Raw genomic sequence first — 22,656 nt, 5'->3', positions numbered from 1 at the left:
ATAGGGGCATAATATAAACAAAAAATTGTATGAAATAAAATAAACATAAAAACTTATATTTTCTGGATGGATCTGAAGTTAATCTAGAGACTTAAGTGTTTGAAATACAAAAAAAAAAAAAGATCTTATTTTCAACACATTTATGAATGTGACCCTATTGGGTCCCCTAATAATCTTAGTGGGATTTTTTTTTTTAACTGTCATTGCTCAAAAAACATTAATTAATTTTCTTATAATTTTTTTTACCTATTTAAGGCTCCAAATAATTCACATCAAATATATATAATTTTTTTATGGAAATATTATCTATTTTGTGTGTTTGCTATTTAAAAAAAAGGACGTAAAACAACAAAAAAAACATCATTAAATAAAATTAGATTATAACGTCATCTACAGACTTAAGCATTGAACGTAAAATAAATAAACAAAATAATAATAAAAAAAATACTTATTTATAACACTTTTATGAATGGGACCCTGTTGGGTCCCCAAGATTTTATTAAAACTCTTAATGCTCAAAAAACTTGAATTAAAACATCATCATTAACTAATGTCGTTATTAATTATTGAACTATATACTACACATCAAATATATTTTTCGGGGAAATATTCTATATTTTGTGTGTTTGCCATGTAAAAAAAAAACATAGTTTTGCTTGACAAAAGGGGAATAATATAACCCAAAAAATCTTTAAAAAGTAAATAAAAATAAAAACTTATATTTGCTGGATATATCTGAAGTTAATATAGAGACTTAAGTGTTGTAAGTGAGAAAAAAGCAACTTATTTTTAACACCTTTATGAATGGGACACCGTTGGGTCCCCAAGAGTTTTATCATTGCTAAAAAATTAAAAAGCATTATTGAATTAAAATCTATGTTGTTATAAATTAGTGACCTGTATGAGGCTCTAAATAATTCACATCAAATATTATTTTTTAGGTAAATATTGTATATGTTGTGTGTTTACCAGAAAAAAAATACAAAGTTTTGTTTGACAAAAAAGTCATAAAACAAACAAAAAAATCATAAAAAAAAAAAAAAAAAGTATAATTGCCGGATGGATTAGAAGTTTATCTACAGACTTAAATGTTGTAGGTAATAAATACATCAAAAATGTATAAAAAAATATATAAAAACAACAACACTTTTTTGGCACTTTTAGGAATGGGAACCTGTTGGGTCCTCAAAAGTTTTAGTGGGCGTTACGTCATTGCTCGCTCACCAAATGGAGCTCACAGACCGAGTCATGTGACAACTTCATTACATAAGACTGTTGTAGATTTGTTTTTTTATAAACCTTTATTTATAAATTTCAACATCAGTTGAAATTAATAATCAAAGTAAGTACAAAAACAGTAAAAGGGGAAAAAACAGCGCCAGGGGGTTGTAAATTCAAAGTATCTCAAATAGAAGGCAGCATGCTATATATATATATATATATATATATATATATATATATATATATATATATATATATATACACACACACAGTGGGGCAAAACATTATTTAGTCAGCCAGCGATTGTGCAAGTTCTCCCACTTAAAATGATGACAGAGGTCTGTAATGTTCATCATAGGTACACTTCAACTGTGAGAGACAGAATGTGGAAAAACAATCCAGGAATTCACATTGTAGGAATTTTAAAGAATTTATTTGTAAATTATGGTGGAAAATAAGTATTTGGTGACTTCAAACAAGGAAGATCTCTGGCTCTCACAGACCTGTAACTTCTTCTTTAAGAAGCTCTTCTGTCCTCCACTCGTTACCTGTATTAATGGCACCTGTTTGAACTCGTTATCTGTATAAAAGACACCTGTCCACAGACTCAAACGGTCAGACTCCAAACTCCACTATGGCCAAGACCAAAGAGCTGTCGAAAGACACCAGGAAAAGAATTGTAGAGCTGCACCAGACTGGGAAGAGTGAATCTACAATAGGCAAGCAGCTTGGTGTGAAAAAATCAACTGTGGGAGCAATTATCAGAAAATGGAAGACATACAAGACCACTGATAATCTCCCCCGATCTGAGGCTCCACGCAAGATCTCATCCCGTGGGGTCAAAACGATCATGAGAACGGTGAGCAAAAATCCCAGAACCACACGGGGGGACCTGGTGAATGACCTGCAGAGAGCTGGGACCGAAGTAACAAAGGTTACCATCAGTAACACACTACACCGACAGGGAATGAAATCCTGCAATGCCAGACGTGTCCCCCTGCTTAAGCCAGTGCATGTCCAGGCCCGTCTGAAGTTTGCCAGAGAGCGCATGGATGATACAGCAGAGGATTGGGAGAATGTCATGTGGTCAGATGAAACCAAAATAGAACTTTTTGGTATAAACTCAACTCGTCGTGTTTGGAGGAAGAAGAATAGTGAGTTGCATCCCAAGAACACCATACCTACTGTGAGGCATGGGGAGGAAACATCATGCTTTGGGGCTGTTTTTCTGCTAAGGGGACAGGACGATTGATCCGTGTTAAGGAAAGAATGAATGGGGCCATGTATCGTGAGATTTTGAGCCAAAACCTCCTTCCATCAGTGAGAGCTTTGAATGGTTGACCAAATACTTATTTTCCACCATAATTTACAAATAAATTCTTGAAAATTCCTACAATGTGAATTCCTGGATTTTTTTTCTCACATTCTGTCTCTCACAGTTGAAGTGTACCTATGATGAACATTACAGACCTCTGTCATCATTTGAAGTGGGAGAACTTGCACAATCGCTGGCTGACTAAATACTTTTTTGCCCCACTGTATATAAATATAACAACGTCTTGGTTACACAGTTTCAACCCAGCAGTTTAAGAAAGACTCTCTTGCTGCGAACTGAGGAGTTCAGTGTGTTTCATTACGTGTTATGAAGGAAAACTGCATTTTTGGAATCTTGCCCATCATCCACAATTCGAATTTAAGACAAGATCACACATCTTTCCTTTTTATTGTTTGCTGTAAAAAATTGCAAGAACTGCTCGCATTATAGTCTTGCAACAAAACATCCAAAAACGCTCCGCCGACATGCCGTGATCTGGAGGCGTGTCTTAATGAAATTAAACAATGGATGTCCGCTAATTTTTTGCAACTTAACGGCAAAAAAACGGAAATGCTGATTATCGGGCCTGCTAGACACCGACCTCTATTTAATAATACAACTTTAACATTTGACAACCAAATAATTAAACAAGGTGACTCGGTAAAAAATCTGGGTATTATTTTCGACCCAACTCTCTCCTTTGAGTCACACATTAAAAGCGTTACTAAAAAGGCCTTCTTTCATCTCCGTAATATCGCTAAAATTCGCTCCATTCTGTCCACTAAAGACGCCGAGATCATTATCCATGCGTTTGTTACGTCTCGCCTCGACTACTGTAACGTATTATTTTCGGGTCTCCCCATGTCTAGCATTAAAAGATTACAGTTGGTACAAAATGCGGCTGCTAGACTTTTGACAAGAACAAGAAAGTTTGATCACATTACGCCTGTACTGTATATACCTTTATATACATATATACATACATATATACCTGTACTGTATATACCTTTATATACATATATACATACATATATACCTGTACTGGCTCACCTGCACTGGCTTCCTGTGCACTTAAGATGTGACTTTAAGGTTTTACTACTTACGTATAAAATACTACACGGTCTAGCTCCATCCTATCTTGCCGATTGTATTGTACCATATGTCCCGGCAAGAAATCTGCCTTCAAAGGACTCCGGCTTATTAGTGATTCCTAGAGCCCAAAAAAAGTCTGCGGGCTATAGAGCGTTTTCCGTTCGGGCTCCAGTACTCTGGAATGCCCTCCCGGTAACAGTTCGAGATGCTACCTCAGTAGAAGCATTTAAGTCTCACCTTAAAACTCATCTGTATACTCTAGCCTTTAAATAGACCTCCTTTTCAGACCAGTTGATCTGCCGCTTCTTTTCTTTTTTCTCCTATGTCCCCCCCTCCCTTGTGGAGGGGGTCCGGTCCGATGACCATGGATGAAGTACTGGCTGTCCAGAGTCGAGACCCAGGATGGACCGCTCGCCTGTGTATCGGTTGGAGACATCTCTACGCTGCTGATCTGCCTCCGCTTGAGATGGTTTCCTGTGGACGGGACTCTCGCTGCTGTCTTGGATCCGCTTGAACTGAACTCTCGCGGCTGTGTTGGAGCCACTATGATTGAACTTTCACAGTATCATGTTAGACCCGCTCGACATCCATTGCTTTCGGTCCCCTAGAAGGGGGGGTTGCCCACATCTGAGGTCCTCTCCAAGGTTTCTCATAGTCAGCATTGTCACTGGCGTCCCACTGGATGTGAATTCTCCCTGCCCACTGGGTGTGAATTCTCCCTGCCCACTGGGTGTGAGTTTTCCTTGCCCTTTTGTGGGTTCTTCCGAGGATGTTGTAGTCGTAATGATTTGTGCAGTCCTTTGAGACATTTGTGATTTGGGGCTATATAAATAAACATTGATTGATTGATTGATTGATCTGCATTTTAACCGATCTTTAGAGACATTGTTATTGTCTCTAAAGCTGTACTGAAATTGTTTGGCTGGCGCCCCATTTGGACCGCCGGACATCACCAAAAATGTTTGAGGAAAACCATTAAAACTAGGGTTGCTCAATGTATGCAGTACTCCCGCCACCCCACAGGGGGCAACACTGAGCAGCAGCGGGTAGAAGACTACTAATTCAAAGTAATGGCACTATGGATGTAGAAAAAAAAAACTTTTGCTAAAATCAAGACTTTTGACAACAACTGAACAACAAATTTAGAATGTTCCGCCCCGGGCAAGTGTTGTGAGTCATTGTTTCCTGTAGGACCTTTTAAGCGACGGACCGTGTTCTACAGAAGCAGCAACAACGGTAGAAATCCTAAAGTGTAAGCTTCATCATTTCTAAGTGGATGTTTAAAGACTATTTAGATTGTTTTGTATTGAAATGGCTGACTTTGTGATGTCTTTAGTCATGTTTGACTTGAGAGTAAATCTGCCTTATTTACATGCAGCGCTACATTTGACCTGTAGAGGGCGAGAACGCTACACCAAAATGTTAGGTTTAATTGTGATGAGTCACATTCAATGTGTGCAATGTTTAATGTGGATGTTATTCAATTTGAATATGTGCAAACACCTGTCGTTTATTTTTTGTGTGTAAAATACACAATGGACCATATGCTTATGTAAAGTTTATTTATGTTTATATTTACAGTCTTTTAAACCGAACTTAAGGAAGAAATTAATAGAAATAAAAGGAAAATTAATCAAATTTGAGGGGTGAGAATTATTCAGAATATACCAGGCGAAGGAGTGCTCAGGTGCTGAAAGATACAACCATCTCATCAGTCGAGTTCCCCAGTGAGAGCAGACATGTTCAGACACTGGTGTATGTTCTTGCTTGGAACGTTTGACAATAGTGCTCCACGATAACACTCCAAGATTAGTGGTGGCAAACAGAATGTGCTTTCTATGTTGTTGTTGTTGACAGATAGAAGTAGCGTACGATGCTATGCCCTCGATGAAATTAATGTGTCCTGAAGAGAAGTTTAAGTAATACTTTAATTTGATTGAAATACAGTAAATATTATTTGAGTTTTTGTGTCCATTGCATATTTTTTTTTCTTGTTGTTGTTCTTTGTTTTATGTGAAGATTGCCGAAATAAAATACATTGATTGATTGATTGATATTAATAAATAGATTAAATAGATTGTCAGGATGATACGGATAAGATCTGTCAACAACACCCGGTCTTATTCGTTAGCATTAGCTAAGGGGTTTACCAACCTTTTTGAAAGCAAGAGCTACTTCTTGGGTACTGATTAGTGAGAAGAGCTACCAGTTTGATACACACTTCAATAAATTGCCAGAAATTTGCTCAATTTACCTTTAATAAATAAATATATATATATATATATATATATATATATATATATATATATATAAAAATGGGTACTTGGGTCATGTCCACACAAAATCGCATTTTTGGGGTTAAAACGGTCTCCATCCACACAACTGTAGTTCGAAAACTGACGATGTCTACACACAGACGCATACACCAGCTGTCATGCACATTTTTTTCCAATCACAGGCCTGAAAAAAAGCAGCAATAACTGACTAGATGCGGCATTACATCTCCTATCGTGTTTATTTTGATATAGTAGACAAACAATGACATGTACATTATCTTAAAAGCAGCCTGCACGCACACAGAGCCCTGGGAACCTTATCACAATTTCTGAAGGGTTAAAACCAATAAAAATCAGTTCCCAGGGACTTGTTTTTATTTTTCGAAGTTTTTCCCAGAATTTTACCCATCACACAATATCCCGAAAAACGGCTTCAAAGTGCCTGATCGGTATATCCACTCGTCCATTATCCTGTGACGTCACAGCGTGAAACAACCAGAAACAAACATGGCGGGTAGCACAGAAAGGTATAGCGATATTAGCTCGGATTCAGACTCGGATTTCAGCGGCGTAAGCAATTCAACAGATTACGCATGTATTGAAACGGATGGTTATAGTATGGAGGCAGGTAGCGAAAATGAAATTGAAGAAGAAACTGAAGCTATTGAGCCAAATTTGGCAATCGCCTTCTAACCAACAATTGGTATGTGTTTGTTTGGCATTAAATATGGGCGGAGGGAAAGGCTGGATGCAAATATAGCTACAAATAAGGCATATTGACGCAATATGTACATACAGCTAGCCTAAATAGCATGTTAGCATTGATTAGCTTGCAGTCATGCCGTGACCAAATATGTCTGATTAGCACACTCCACATAAGTCAATAACATCAACAAAACTCACCTTTGTGCATTCATGCACAACGTTATAAGTTTGGTGGACAAAATGAGACAGAAAAAGAAGTGGCATATATCAAGTCTTAGACAAGACATCCAGGGGGTTTACCTCGCTCGTCTGCGGGAACAGACTGCCGTCGACCCTGAATAGCTCCCAAGGCACTCCGGCAGATTCAGTGGTGGTCTATTTTCCAATATTGCAGATTTCTTTGACTTTATCGTTGGAAATGCATCTGCTTTGAGTGTCGCAGGATATCCACACATTCTTGCCATCTCTGTCGTAGCATAGCTGTCGTCGGTAAAGTGTGCGGAACCAACGAGGGACTTTCGCATCTTTTGGCCAGTGGTGCAACTTGAATCCCTCCCTGTTAGTGTTGTTACAACCTCCGACAACACACCCACGAGGCATGATGTCTCCAAGGTACGGGAAAACAGTCGAAAAAACGGAAAATGATCGAGCTGATTTGACTTGGTGTGTGTAATGAGATTGAGAAAATGGCGGGTTGCTTCATGTTGTGACATCACGGGTGAAAGGTCATCGCTCCGACAGGCTATCAATTGAAAGGCGTTTAAATTGCCAAATTCACCCTTTTAGAGTTCGGAAATCGGTTAAAGGGGAACATTATCAGCAGACCGATGTAAGCGTCAATATATACCTTGATGGTGCAGAAAAAAGACCATCTATTTTTTTAACCGATTTCCGAACTCTAAATGGGTGAATTTTGGCGAATTAAAAACGCCTTTCTGTTTATCGCGCTGGAGGCGATGACGTCAGAATGTGACGTCGCCGAGGTAATACAGCCGCCATTTTCATTTTCAACACATTGTAAACATTGGGTCTCAGCTCTGTTATTTTCCGTTTTTTCGACTATTTTTTGGAACCTTGGAGACATCATGCCTCGTCGGTGTGTTGTCGGAGGGTGTAACAACACTAACAGGGAGGGATTCAAGTTGCACCACTGGCCCGAAGATGCCAAAGTGTCTGCCGCCAGACCCCCATTGAATGTGCCAGAGTGTCTCCACATTTGACCGGCGATGACAGACATGGCACAGAGATGTATGGATAACCTGCAGATGCATTTGCAACGATAAAGTCAACGAAATCACAAAGGTGAGTGTTGTTTTTTGACTTTTGTGCTAATCAGACATATTTGGTTGCGGCGTGACTGCCAGCTAATCGATACTAACATGCTACGCTAATCGATGCTTACATGCTATTTAGCGGCGGTGCTAAAGCAGACATGGCACAGAGATGTATGGATAACCTGCAGATGCATTTGCAACTATATTACGTTTCCTTCCACCCACATTCAATGCGAAAAAAACACTTACTAATCGACGGATTTAAGTTGCTCTAGTGTCAAGAGATGCGAAAGTCCTGATCGTTTGGTCCGCACATTTTACCGGCGATGCTAACGCAGCTATTTGGCCATGCTATGGCTATGAATAGCGTCAATAGCTATTCGCTCAATAGCTTCAGTTTCTTCTTCAATACTTTCATACTCCGACCATCTGTTTCAATACATGCGTAATCTGTTGAATCGCTTAAGTCGCTGAAATCCGAGTCTGAATTCGAGCTAATGTCGCTATATTTTGCTGTGCTATTCGCCATTGTTTGTTTACATTGGCAGCACTGTGTGACGTCACAGGGAAATGGATAGTCGCATTGCAAATAGCGAAAATCAAGCACTTTAAAGCTTTTTTTAGGGATATTCGGAGACTGGTAAAATTTTGAAAAAAATTTCAAAAAACACAACATGCCAGTGGGAACTGATTTTTATTGTTTTTAACCCTTTTGAAATTGTGATAATGTTCCCCTTTAAAAAAACATATGGTCTTTTTCCTGGAACATCAAGGTATATATTGACTCTTACATAGGTCTGGTGATAATGTTCCCCTTTAAAGCACGCATGCACGCCTGTGCTGCTGAAACCCAACACTCAGAATTGTTATATCATGCTCAGCAACATTATAATGTGTTACAAGTGCAGTGAAGTGTACATTATCTCTAAAAAGGAATCTTTGAAGAGTCAGGACAAGAATTGCAAAACATTATCGGTCCTACATTTTGATGGTTGAAAAAACGTGGCTGCAACTTGTGAACATTTTTTGTACTCAGTCATCATATGAGGTTGGTCTGCAGACACAAAACATGAACACCAGGCGACCTGGAATGTGTACTTTCAGGCAGATCGATTCATGTTAATGGTGTTCAAAGTCGGACATTTTGAAGGCGGTAAAAGCATAGCAGAAGAGGACTACAATTTCTCCCCAGTGAGAGTTATGGTGGAATCTTTCACCTCAGACTGAGCAATTAAATATTCGGCGTGTCCTCTCACGTGTTGGTTAAATTTATTTTTCTGAGAAAAGCATTTGCCGCAAACCGAGCAACAAAATGGTTTCTCCCCCGTATGCGTTCTTATATGTTGAGTCATGTTTCTCTTCTGAGAAAAACTTTTGCCACAAACTAAGCATTCATATGGTTTTGTTCCTGTGTGAGTTCTCATGTGTAAAGTCAAGCTGCCGTTTTGAGAAAAGGCTTTGTCGCACAGTGAACAGCTGAATGGTTTTTCTCCTGTGTGCGTTCTCTGATGTTGAGTCAAAGTTCTCTTTTGCGAAAAGCATTTGCCGCAAACCTGGCAATTAAATGGTTTTTCTCCGGTGTGTGTTCTCATGTGATGAGTCAAAGTTCTCTTTTGAGAAAAGCTTTGTCCACAAACGGAACAATTAAATGGTTTTTGACCTGTGTGTGTTCTCATGTGCGCAGTCAAACTGCCCTTTTGAGAAAAGCGGTTGCCACAAACTGAGCAAGCAAAAGGTTTTTCCCCTGTGTGCGTTACCTTGTGTTGAATCAAAGTTCTCTTTTGAGCAAAGCTTTGACTACAAACTATACAAGTAAACGGTTTTTTCCCCGTGTGTATTGTCATGTGCAGAGTCAAGCTGCTCTTGTGAGAAAAGTTTTTACCACAAACTGAACAATAAAATGTTTTCTCTCCTGTGTGTGTTCTCATGTGTTGAGTCAAATTGGTCTTGTAGGAAAAGGTTTTGGCGCAAACAGAACAACCGAATGTTTTTTCTCCTGTGTGTGTGACCATGTGCTGAGCCAAATTGCCTTTTTGAGAGAAGCTTTTACCGCAAACTGAACAAACAAATGGTTTTTCTCCTGTGTGCGTTCTCATGTGTTGCTCCAATTCAGCCGGTCTAATAAAGCTTTTAGCACAAGACGAGCAGCTGAAACATCTTTTGTCTATCTTCTTTTTAGAGCATTTGAAGTGTTTTTTGCCAGTGTGAGTTCTCATGTCACCTTCACTGTCTGCTTCGCTGCGCCCGTCGGAGTCCGTTTCGCTGCTCAAAGGTTCTTCACTCCCGTCTTCAGCCTCACTATCGGACAGGGGAGCTAAGAGGTTGTCTGGTTGTGGTTTCTCTTCATCGTCTTCAGTCTTCACAGAGAGAATGCTCAGTGGAAACTTGGTGAGATCAGCCTCCTGCGGTCCTAGAAGACACTCTCTTTCCTGAGTGATCCAGAGTTCCTCCTCTTCCTTTTTAATGTGGGGTGACTGTGGAGTCTCCGGCCTCAAAGTGGACTTCACTCCTGACTGAGGGGGAAGTTCTTCTGGATGACCAATCAGCTGCTGGATGTCTGCAGGACACAAAAAACGCTCTTTACCCACTTTCTCTGTGTACCGTTTTTGTGTAGAGTGTTTCATGGCTATTCATTTAGGGTCCAAACATTTGCTGTCATATTTATTTCACTATTGAGTCACATTACTCTTTTAAGGAAAACCTTCACCACAAGCTGAACAATGAAATATTTTTTCTTCTGTGTGTCATTATGTGTTTGGTCAAATGCAGGGTTTCCCGCAACGCTTTGTTGCTAAGGCAACCGCCTTAACAACAAAGAGCCGCCGCTTAAGCTAAAGCTGCTCCTCTTAGTTCTGCCTCTGCCTCTGTCAGTACGTCTCTGCAGCACCCAGCATTGTCCCACCCACAGAACCATCTGATTGGTTACAAGCAGAGCGGTAACAGCCAATCAGCAGTGCGTATTCAGAGCGCATGGAGTCAGTGCTCCAGCGTCATGATGAGCAGATAGGTGTTTAGCAGGTAAGCATCAGGCAGCGGACTCTCCCCTAATGATAATAAACACCTCCCAGTCAGCTACTAGTAACATCACTATGAGCCCGTTGACGTTCTAGAAACATAAACGGCATCTCAACTCGCTGGAAGTCCTTAAGGTGAAGGCTATTTAGCTTTTAGTGTAATGTTAGCTCATTTTGCAGTGTGCGTGTGTGTTACGGACAGCAAAGTCCTGTCTGTCTGAGAAAGAAGCAATATTGACTTACAGTTAAAAACTAAGTTATTTCACTTGACCTTTTTCTGTGTTGAAGCAGCAAAAAAGGACATTATGTTAAATGAAGATTTTCAGTCTCTGATAGTTGATATAATAATGTAAGTGCATCATAAAGCCTACATGAACTCCATGGTGTTCAGGGATGATTAATCTCTCCTATTGCTATTGTACTATTTTTTCAGCGATGGTTACATTTATCATTAGTAATGTAGCAGTCTAGTTTTGAATGGCAGGGTCCCTGCTATAACACGTTGATAAAAATATATCATTTATATAATGACAATCAACTACAGGCTTTCCAAATGCTGTAATAAATTAAGCATGATGAGGATTACCTGTCGGCGGTCGAAGGCTCATTGCCTTTTCAACCTTATTAGCGCGCCGCTTGATCCTCTTGAAATGGAAGGAAGCTGCCCCACCCACAGTTTCACACTGGGTAAAAGACGTTTTATATCATCTCAAACGAGAGAAAATTAGACTCGTGATGAGGGGTTCGGAAAGGAAGTTTTATCGGGTGTGGAGGTGTTTTCTGACCTTTTTTGAACAACCATCAACAAAGGTACAACAGTGATTTTTATTTTTTTAACAGTATTCTGGTTGGTTTACATACTGAAGGTCTACGTACAGTATATTTATGTTTTATGTCATAACTGTATAAGTGACAGTCTAAGCAAGGTTTAGTTTTTTTTTGTGTGTGTTCCTTTTTGGGGTGGATGTTCGTTCTTTCTCTTCTATGTATAAGTGTTGTTATTTCTATTTTAGCTTTATTTGATTTGATTTAGCTTTATTTGATTTGAAAAAAAAAATGTATTGCTGTTTTTCTGTTCTGTTTATCTCTGTCTAAACATTAATAAAAAAAATCAAACACTAAATTAAGCATGATGAGTTGAGTACATGTAAGCACGTGGCATAATAACGACATACTTAGTACCTCAGGTAAACTAGGACTGTTTTGTTTTTACTTTATGGAAAAAATATCGAGATATATATCGTATATCGCCATTCAGCAAATGGAGCGGAAAACACAGCCAAAAACTTTAGGCTTCTTCACGCGACGAAGCCGGCCTACTTCACCACAGTCCGTAGTCTATTGCCCTCGAGGCTATTTGGTGGCAGCGACAGGCCGAGTTACACCGATCCTTACACCCACCCCGTCTGTCCACCGGAGAGACACCACCTTTACTAACACATTTTCTGGAGGAAACACTGAAATGTTTATTTTTAATAAACGTTTAAGCGCAAACTGAGCAGCGTAAATGTTTTTACCTCTCTTTATTTTAGAGCGTTCAGAGTGTGTGTTGTCAGTGTGAGTCCTCATATCACCTTCATAGTCTGTATCGCTGTTCAAAGCTTCTTCATCCTCGTCTTCAGCCTCACTATCTGACGAAGAGAAGAGGTTGTCTCCTCGTGGATTGTCTTCATAGTCAGCCTCCTGCGGTCCTCGGAGACAGTCTCCCTCCTGAGTGATCCAGAGTTCCTCCTCTTCCTCTTTAATGTGGGGTGGCTCTGGAGACAAAGTGGAGCTCCCTCCTGACTGAGTGGAACGTTCTTCTGGATGACCAATCAGCTGCTGGACGTCTGCAGGACATAAACACACTTTAACGGGGAACATTATCAGCAGACCTATGTAAGCGTCAATATATACCTTGATGGTGCAGAAAAAAGACCATATATTTTTTTAACCGATTTCCCAACTCTAAATGGGTGAATTTTGGCAAATTAAACGCCTTTCGGTTTATCGATCTCCTAGCGACGACGTCAGAACGTGACATCTCATCGGTACTCAATGCCATTTTTCCCTACCACATCACACGCATCAAGTCAAATCAGCTCTGTTATTTTCCGTTTTTTTGACTGTTTTCCGAACCTTGGAAACATTATGCCTCGTCGGTGTGTTGTCAGAGGGTGTAACAACACAATCAGGGACGAATTCAAGTTGATTTACGTAGAATATGCATTGATTAGCATGGCATGCTAATCGATGCTAACATGCTATTTAGGCTATCTGTATGTACATATTGCGTCATTATGCCTCATTTGTAGCTATATTTACATCCAGCCTTTCTCTCCACCCACATTTAATGCCAAAAAACATACCAATCGACGGATTTAAGTTGCTCCAGTATCAAGAGATGCGAAAGTCCCTCGTTTGGTTTTTACCGGCGATGCTATGACAGAGATGGCACAGTGATGGCAAGAATGTCCGGATACCCTGCGACACTCAAAGCAGATGCATTCCCAACGGTAAAGTCAACGAAATCACAAAGGTGAGTTTTGTTGATGTTGTTGACTTATGTGCTAATCAGACATATTTGGTCGCGGCATGACTGCCAGCTAATCGATGCTAACATTCTATTTAGGCTAGCTGTATGTACATTTGAAAATATATTTGCATCCAGCGTTTCCTTCCACCCACATTTAATGCGAAACAAACACTTACCAATCGAAGGATTTAAGTGGCTCCAATGGTCAAAAGATGCAATCGTTGGTTAGAAGGCAATCACCGAATTCGTCCTCGTTGCCTTTGTCTGTCGTGATATGGCTCAATAGCTTCAGTTTTTTTCTTCAATTTTGTTTTCGCTATCTGCCTCCATACTCCAACCATCCGTTTCAATACATGCGTAATCTGTTGAATCGCTTAAGCCGCTGAAATGCGAGTCTGAATCCGAGCTAATGTCGCTATATCTTTCTGTTCTATCTGCCATACGGATGGGTTGATATACAGATAGCGAAAATCAGGCACTTTAAAGGGGAACATTATCACCAAACCTATGCAAGCGTCAATATATACCTTAATGTTGCAGAAAAAAGACCATGTATTTTTTTAACCGATTTCCGAACTCTAAATGGGTGAATTTTGGCAAATTAAACGCCTTTCTGTTTATCGGTCTTTTAGCGATGACGCCAGAATGTGACGTCACCGAGGTAACACACCCGTCATATTCATTTTCACATTACAAACACCGGGTCTCAGCTCTGATATTTTCCGTTTTTTTCGACTATTTTTTGGAACCTTGGAGACATCATGTCTCGTCGGTGTGTTGTCGGAGGGTGTAACAACACTAACAGGGAGGGATTCAAGTTGCACCACTGGCAAGAAATCTGCCGCCAGACCCCCATTGAATGTACCAAAGTGTCTTCACATTTGACCGGCAATGCTAAGACAGACATGGCACAGAGATGTATGGATAACCTGCAGATGCATTTGCAACGATTAAGTTAACGAAATCACAAAGGTGAGTTTTGTTGATGTTGTTGACTTATGTGCTAATCAGACATATTTGGTCACGGCATGACTGCCAGCTAATTGATGCTAACATGCTATGCTAATCGATGCTAACATGCTATTTACGCTAGCTGTATGTACATTTGAAACTAGATACCTACATTTAATGCGAAACAAACACTTACCAATCGACGGATTTAAGTTGCTCCAGTGTCACAAGATGCGAAAGTCCTGATTGTTTGGTCCGCACATTTTACCGGCGATGCTAATAAGGCAGCCATGCTATGCGCCACTTCATTAGGTACACCCACGCTATGGCCGAATAGCATCAATAGCTATTCGCTCAATAGGTTCAATTTCTTCTTCAATTTCGTTTTTGCTATCTGCCTCCATACTCCAACCATCTGTTTCAATACATGCGTAATCTGTTGAGTTGCTTAAGCCGCTGAAATCCGAGTCTGAATCCGAGCTAATGTCGCTATATCTTGCTGTGGTAACCGCCATGTTGTTTGTATTGGCAGCACTGTATGACGTCACAGGGAAATGGATAGTGGTTTCGAAGATAGCGAAAATAAGGCACTTTAAAGCTTTTTTTAGGGATATTCCGGGAAGGGTAAAATTTTGAAAAAAAATTCAAAAAATACAACAAGCCACTGGGAACTGATTTTTGTTGTTTGTAACCCTTTTGAAATTGTGATAATGTTCCCCTTTAAGAAAAAAAATCACTGACAGGACAGAGAGAAACCCTTTTTATTTCAACAGACTCTTGGGCTGTCAAAACTCTAAAAGACCGACTGCACAGTTCCTGTCTTCACCATAAAAGACCCGCTTCATCCTGCCTGTGCTAACAAAATAAGAGTCTCAGAAAGTTATAGAGATATATATGGTGTATCGTGACATTTGTCAACATACTCAGTGGCCTAGTGGTTAAAGCATGGGTGTCAAACTCTGGCCCGCGGGTCAAATTTGGCCCGCCATGTAATTTCATTTGGCCCTTGAGGCAATTTCCAATTAACATTAGAGCTGGCCCGCCGGTACACCGCATTCACCGCTAATACTCATACTTGCCAACCCTCCCAATTTTCCCGGGAGACTCCCGAATTTCAGTGCCCCTCCCGAAAATCTCACAGGGCAACAATTCTCCCAAATTTCTCCCGATTTCTACCCGGACAACAATATTGGGGGCGTGCCTTAAAGGTACTGCCTTTAGCGTCTTCTACAACCTGTCGTTATGTCCGGTTTTCCTTCACATAATATATGCGGCTTTTACACACACAAGGCATACCTATTCGAAAGCCGTACAGGTCACACTGAGGGTGGCCGTATAAACAACTTTAACACTGTTACAAATATTCGCCACACTATGAACCCACACCAAGCAAGAATGACAAACACATTTTCGGGAGAACACCCGCACCGTAACACAACATAAACACAACAGTACAAACACCCAGAACTCCTTGCAGCACTAGCTCTTCCGGGACGCTACAATATACACCGCTTGCTACCAACAACCGTGTGTCGCAAACTGAGCAGTAAAAAGGCTTGAATGGTTGATTTATTCATTGTTACTTTATTTTCAAATGTATTCGCCTGTGGAAAAAGTTAATGTTGATATTTACCTCAGAGGGCTGCAAATAGAAAAGAGGCATTCAATTTTTCATGAATTTTTTTTTTAAATACCGATGTTTTTTCGTTTGTTTTTTTAAAGTTGATTTTGCACTATTAAGTTGTATAAGCGTTGCTTTTTCCATATTCAGTGTTAAAGCAAATCAGTGTAGCAAACTGAGCAATAATTAATGTTTTTTTCATGCACTTTCTCTTGCTACTTAAAGGCTTGACTGTTTGATTCGTTCATCATTATTTTATTTTCAAATTCATTATTAGCCTGCGGAAAAAGTTTGTTTTGATATTTACCTCAGAAGGCTGCAAATAGAATAGAGGCATTCAATGTTTATTTAAATTTGATTTCATATGCCATTGATTTGTAACTGGATTTTGCACCCCGAAAGGGAATAAGCGGTAGAAAATGGATGGATGGATGGATAAAAAGTTATATAAGCCTTGCTTGTTCAATAGTCATTAGTCATTGCAAAACTTCTTTGGGTCCCATCTTTTTTGTAAGGGGCGCTGGAAGCCGGCAGACCCGTCAGCGATCCTGTTCTGTCTCCCTGTAATGTTTGTCTGATCTTGAATGGGATTGTGCTGAAAATTTTAATTTTCCTGAAGGAACTCTCCTGACGGAATAAATAAAGTACTATCTAATCTAATCTGATCTATTAAAAGGTTAATTTGTTTAACCTTGGCCCGCGGCTTTGTTCAGTTTTAAATTTTGGCCCACTCTGTATTTGAGTTTGACACCCCTGGGTTAGAGTGTCCGCCCTGAGATCGGTAGGTTGTGAGTCCAAACCCCGGCCGAGTCATACCAAAGACTATAAAAATGGGAGCCATTACCTCCCTGCTTGGTGCTCAGCATCAAGGGTTGGAATTGGGGGTTAAATCACCAAAAATGATTCCCGGGCGTGGCACAGCTGCTGCTCACTGCTCCCCTCACCTCCCAGGGGGTGATTCAGGGGTTGGGTCAAATGCAGAGGACACATTTTTACCACACTTAGTACGTGTTTGACAATCATTGGGACTTTAACTTGACTTTACATGAACTTTAACATGTCTCCTGCCGACTTTACTGTCTCCGAGCAACACAGTGTCGGAAACTGGTCCAGGGATGTCCTTTCCTTAGTCCTAGTCCACTTACACGTGCCTCTTGACTTGTGTCCCATCATCATTTACGCAGGTGACTTGTCCAGTGGTTGACTTTGGAGTGATGCAATGACTAAACAAAACCCCCCCTTTTAGACCAGTTGATCTGCCGTCTCTTTTCTGCTCTGCCCCCCTCTCCTGCGTGGAGACTATATTAGGTGACCACAGATGACACGCTAGCTGTGCGTCAGTTCGGGACATCTCTGCGCTGCTGACCTGTCTCAACTCAGGATGATCTCCTGCTGGACCCACTATGGACTGGACTCTCACTATTGTGTTAGATCCACTATGGACTGGACTCTCACTATTGTGTTGGATCCACTATGGACTGGACTCTCACTATTATGGTAGATCCACTATGGACTGAACTCTCACTATTATGGTAGATCTACTATGGACTGGACTCTCAAACTATTATGTTAGATCCACTATGGACTGGACTCTATGTTAGATCCACCATGGACTGGACTCTATGTTAGATCCACCATGGACTGGACTCCCACACTATTATGTTAGATCTACTATGGACTGGACTCTTACTATTATGTTAGATCCACTATGGACTGGACTCTCACACTATTATGTTGGATCCACTATGGACTGGACTTTCACTAATATGTTAAATCCACTATGGACTGGACTCTCACACTATTGTGTTGGATCCACTATGGACTGGACTCTCACTATTATGTTAGATCCACTATGAACTGGACTCTATGTTAGATCCACTATGGACTGGACTATCACTATTATGTTAGATCCACTATGGACTGGACACTCACTATTATGTTAGATCAACTATGGACTGGACTCTCACTATTATGTTAGATCCACTATGAACTGGACTCTATGTTAGATCCACTATGGACTGGACTATCACTATTATGTTAGATCCACTGTGGACTGGACTCTCAATATTATGTTAGATCCACTATGGACTGGACTCTCACGTTTAAGTTAGATCCACTATTGACTGGACTCTCACTATTATGTCAGATCCACTATGGACTGGACTCTCACTATTATGTCAGATCCACTATGGACTGGACTCTCACTATTATGTTAGATCCACTAAGGACTGGACTCTCACACTATTATGTTAGATCCACTATGGACTGGACTCTCACTATGATGTTAGATCCACTATGGACTGGACTCTCACACTATTATGTTAGATCCACTATGGACTGGACTCTCACTATTATGTTAGATCCACTATGAACTGAACACTCACTATTATGTTAAATCCACTATGGACTGGACTCTCACTACTATGTTAGATCCACTATGGACTGGACTCTCACTATCATTTTAGATCCACTATGGACTGGACTCCCACTATTATGTTAGATCTACTATGGACTGGACTCTCACTTTTATGTAAGATCCACTATGGAATGGACTCTCACTATTATGTTAGATCTACTATGGACTGGACTCTCACTATTAAGTTAGACCAACTATGGACTGGACTCTAACTATTGTGTTAGATCCACTATGGACTGGACTCTCACTATTATGTTAGATCCACTATGGACTGGACTTTATGTTAGATCCACTATGGAGTGGACTCTCACTATTATGTTTGATCCACTATGGACTGGACTCTCACTAATATGTTAGATCCACTATGGACTGGACTCTCACTATTATGTTAGATCCACTATGGACTGGACTCTCACTATTATGTTAGATCCACTATGGACTGGACTCTCACTATTATGTTAGATCCACTATGGACTGGACTCTGACTATTATGTTAGATCCACTATGGACTGGACTCTCACACTATTATGTTAGATCCACTATGGACTGGACTCTCACTATTATGTTAGATCCACTATGGACTGGACTCTCACTATTATGTTAGATCCACCATCTGCGATCCCCTCCAAGGTTTCTCATTGTCCTCCCATCGGGTTGAGTTCTTTCTTGCCCTGATGTGGGATCTGAGCCGAGGATGTTGTTGTGGCTTGTGCAGCCCTTTGAGACACTTGTGATTAAGGGCTGTATAAAAAATGTTGTTCTTTTATTCCTTTCATGAAAATGTATAAATACAAGCCATGTACAATTGACACTTTCATTGTTTTTTTTTGTTTCTTATACATTTTCATGATCAGAAAGGAGCAGATGGAAGAAAACTATTATTATATTTATCTGACCCCTTTTTAACAAAAATTATTTTAGATGACTTTATAAGTGTTCCCTTCACCAACACCCAGACTCCAACATACTTTTAAATTTTAGTTTAAGCATCTTTAAAATGACACGTCCAATCAAAATCAAAAATCAGTCTCTTTTTGTTACTCTTTTTTCAATTCAAAGATATTCTTGCAACTTTTTAAGTCTTTTAGATACACTTTGATTGATTGATTGATGTCTTGATTCAAATAACTATGCACCAAAAATATATAATTTTTTTTAGAGATGTCCGCTAATACCGGCCTGCCGATACTATCGGCCGATAAATGCTTTGAAATGTAATGTCGGAAATTATTTGTATCGTTTTTTGTTTTTGTTTTTAAAGTAAAATGTATGACTTTTTAAAACGCCGCTGTGTACACGGACCAATAAACCTTTAAAGCACTGCCTTTGCGTGCCGGCCCAGTCACATAATATCTACGGCTTTTAACACACACAAATGAATGCAAGGCATACTTGGTCAACAGCCATACAGGTCACACTGAGGGTGACCAGTGTTTTTTAACCACTCGTGTGCCGTGGGAGATTATCTAAATTCACCTACTTGGGTTAAAAACATTTTTTCCAAACCAGTAATTAAAGTCTGCAAAGCATGAATAAATAAAGTCAAGTGGTTTGTGCAGCCCTTTGAGACACTAGTGATTTAGGGCTATATAAGTAAACATTGATTGATTGATTGAGTTGTCGGTGCTGTCTAGAGCTCGGCAGAGTAACCGTGTAATACTCTTCCATATCAGTAGGTGGCAGCCGGTAGCTAATTTATTTGTAGATGTCGGAAACAGCGGGAGGCAAAGTGAAGGTAAAAAGGTATCTAATGCTTGAACCAAAAATTAAAAAAAAGGTGAATTCCCCGAAGAAAAGGCATTGAAGCTTAGGTAAGGTTATGCACAACGAAACTAAAACTGAACTGGCAACTGAGTAAACAAAAACAGAATACTGGACAACAGCAAAGACTTACTGTGGAGCTAAGACAGCGTCCACAAAGTACATCCGAACATGACATGACAATCGACAATGTCCCCATGAAGATAGATAAAAACAACTGAAATAGTCTTGATTGCTAAAACAAAGTATATGCGGGAAATATCGCTCAAAGGAAGACATGAAACTGCTACGGGAAAATAACAAAAAAAGGGAAAAAGCCACCAAAATAGGAGCACAAGACAAGAAGTAAAAGACTACACACAGGAAAACAGCAAACAAGTCCGAATAAGTCAGGGTGTGATGTGACAGGTGGGGACAGTACACCTACTTTAAGACAAGTTTTTTAATAATTCCCGCTGGTGGTGTGCCTCGGTATTTTTTCACCGCAAAAAATGTGCCTTGGCTCAAAAAAGCTTGAAGAACACTGGTATAAACAACTTTAACACCGTTACAAATGTGCGCCACACTGTGAACCCGCACCAAACAAGAACGACAAAACACATTTCGGGAGAACAGCCGCACCGTAACACAACATAAACAAAACAGAACAAATACCCAGAACCCCTTGCAGCACTAACTCTTCCGGGACGCTACAATAGACCCCTCCCCCGCACCTCCCACTTCAAACTCCTCATGCTCTCTCAGGGAGAGCATGTCCCAAATTCCACGCTGCTGTTATGAGGCATGTTAAAAAAAATAATGCACTTTGTGTCTTCAATAATAAAAATGGCATTTTTTTTCTCATAACTTGAGTTGATTTATTTTGGAAAAACCTAGTTTCATTGTTTAATGCATCCAGTGGGGCATAATAATGTGTTCATTCCACGACTGTATACATAGGTATCGGCCAAAAAAGCCATTATCGGACATCTCCAATTTTTTTTTAAGTTTTTGGGCTTCACGCCGGTCGAGGGGTTAGTGCGTCTGCCTCACAATATGAAGGTCCTGAGTAGACCTGGGTTCAATTCCGGGCTCGGGATCTTTCTTTGTGGAGTTTGCATGTTCTCCCATGCTTCCTCCCACCTCCAAAGACATGCACCTGGGGATAGGTTGATTGGCAACACTAAATGGTGTGAATGTTGTCTGTCTATCTGTGTTGGCCCTCCGATGAGGTGGCGACTTGTCCAGGGTGTACACCGCCTTCCGCCAGACTGTAGCTGAGATAGGCACCAGCGACCCCAAAGGGAATAAGCGGTAGTCAATGGATGGATGTATTAATTTGTTTCAATAACTTGTTATGCGGACAATACAACTTTTTCCAATTTGTTTTCGATACCGAATCTTACCGAATCCAAAGACATGCACCTGGGGATAGGTTGATTGGCAACACTAAATTGGCCCTAGTGTGTGAATGTGAGTGTGAATGTTGTCTGTCTATCTGTGTTGGCCCTGCGATGAGGTGGCGACTTGTCCAGGGTGTACCCTGCCTTCCGCCCGATTGTAGCTGAGATAGGCGCCAGCGCCCCCCGCGACCCCGAAAGGGAATAAGCGGTAGAAAATGGATGGATGGATGGATACCGAATCTTACTGGCAGTGTTTTGACTCAAAAACTCCAATCGTTGATGTAAACATGTGAACAGCGAGCAGGATGTTCTTTTCTACACACACTGCACATCTCTTACTACTCCCCAAAATCCTTTCTTTACAATATTTTTTTTTTGTTCTTCCACTTTCTTCATGTGACTTTTGCATTCTTTCATCTCTGATGTGAAGTCCACTGCCTTCTTCAAGCTAACAATCATGGCGCCTCTTTGTTCAAATCGTTCGGGTACTTTCTCATCAACAGGGCTCGAAATAGCTTTCAAAAATACAGATATTTTAACTCACTCACCTCCATCTGCAGGTTTTGTCTTTATCTCCGTTGGTGATTTTCTGGAAGTTTCTGATTCTCTTTCATGTTGTCTTTGACATGACGTCGCCATCTTAGCATAGCAGTAGTCGTCCATCTTCTATCTCGTCTTCACTTCAGGTAACACACCAGCCGTTACAAACTCAACTTCCATTACATGGGATTAGATTAATTGTGGGGTATGTAATGGTGAATTCGAATCTTAATTGGCGAAAAAGGTCGTCATTTTGAAACCTGCCCCGAAAAGCAACAACCGCTCAGTCCGCCATCTTGGCCTGCTTCACTGTTTTCGCGGCATGGAGCGCTACTTCCTGCTGGCGCTGACGAGACGCGGGGCCGCCATCTTGGAGTGGTGATGCGCTCCACTCAGTGCAATTAATCTGGCAGGAGCAATGAACTGTCAGCGCATACTGACACCGAATACCACTCATTTTCACGCACTTTTTTTTGTCATACGTGTAGCTATGGTAAATGACACATGTTTTGGCGTGTTTTATTATTCATAATTTGCTTAACAGTATCAATCAATCAATCAATGTTTACTTAT

General features: G+C 40.4%; 1 protein-coding gene across 2 annotated transcripts; it reads right to left on the bottom strand.

Annotated features, from left to right (window-relative positions):
• Positions 1-1,650: 1,650 nt before the first annotated feature.
• LOC133535504 (gastrula zinc finger protein XlCGF57.1-like) lies at positions 1,651-22,424 on the bottom strand. Of its 2 annotated transcripts, XM_061876528.1 has the most exons (4): positions 22,092-22,424; positions 12,472-12,726; positions 10,105-10,440; positions 1,651-2,135 (listed from the first exon to the last, which is right to left on the bottom strand). In XM_061876528.1, exons 1-4 carry the CDS (start codon positions 22,204-22,206, stop codon positions 1,837-1,839), a joined length of 1,005 nt encoding a protein of 334 aa, XP_061732512.1. In that variant the 5' UTR covers positions 22,207-22,424; the 3' UTR covers positions 1,651-1,836. The 2 variants fall into 2 exon arrangements, with proteins under 2 accessions (XP_061732512.1, XP_061731694.1); XM_061875710.1 differs by lacking the exon at positions 1,651-2,135 and having other exon boundaries at positions 6,125-10,440; positions 22,092-22,419.
• Positions 22,425-22,656: the final 232 nt, after the last annotated feature.

The sequence above is a fragment of the Nerophis ophidion genome, linkage group LG01, assembly GCF_033978795.1.
Source record: "Nerophis ophidion isolate RoL-2023_Sa linkage group LG01, RoL_Noph_v1.0, whole genome shotgun sequence".
In the NCBI taxonomy this organism is placed as follows: domain Eukaryota; kingdom Metazoa; phylum Chordata; class Actinopteri; order Syngnathiformes; family Syngnathidae; genus Nerophis; species Nerophis ophidion.
The sequence above is the reverse complement of the archived record's forward strand: the minus strand, read 5'-3'. Positions and strand labels throughout refer to the sequence as shown.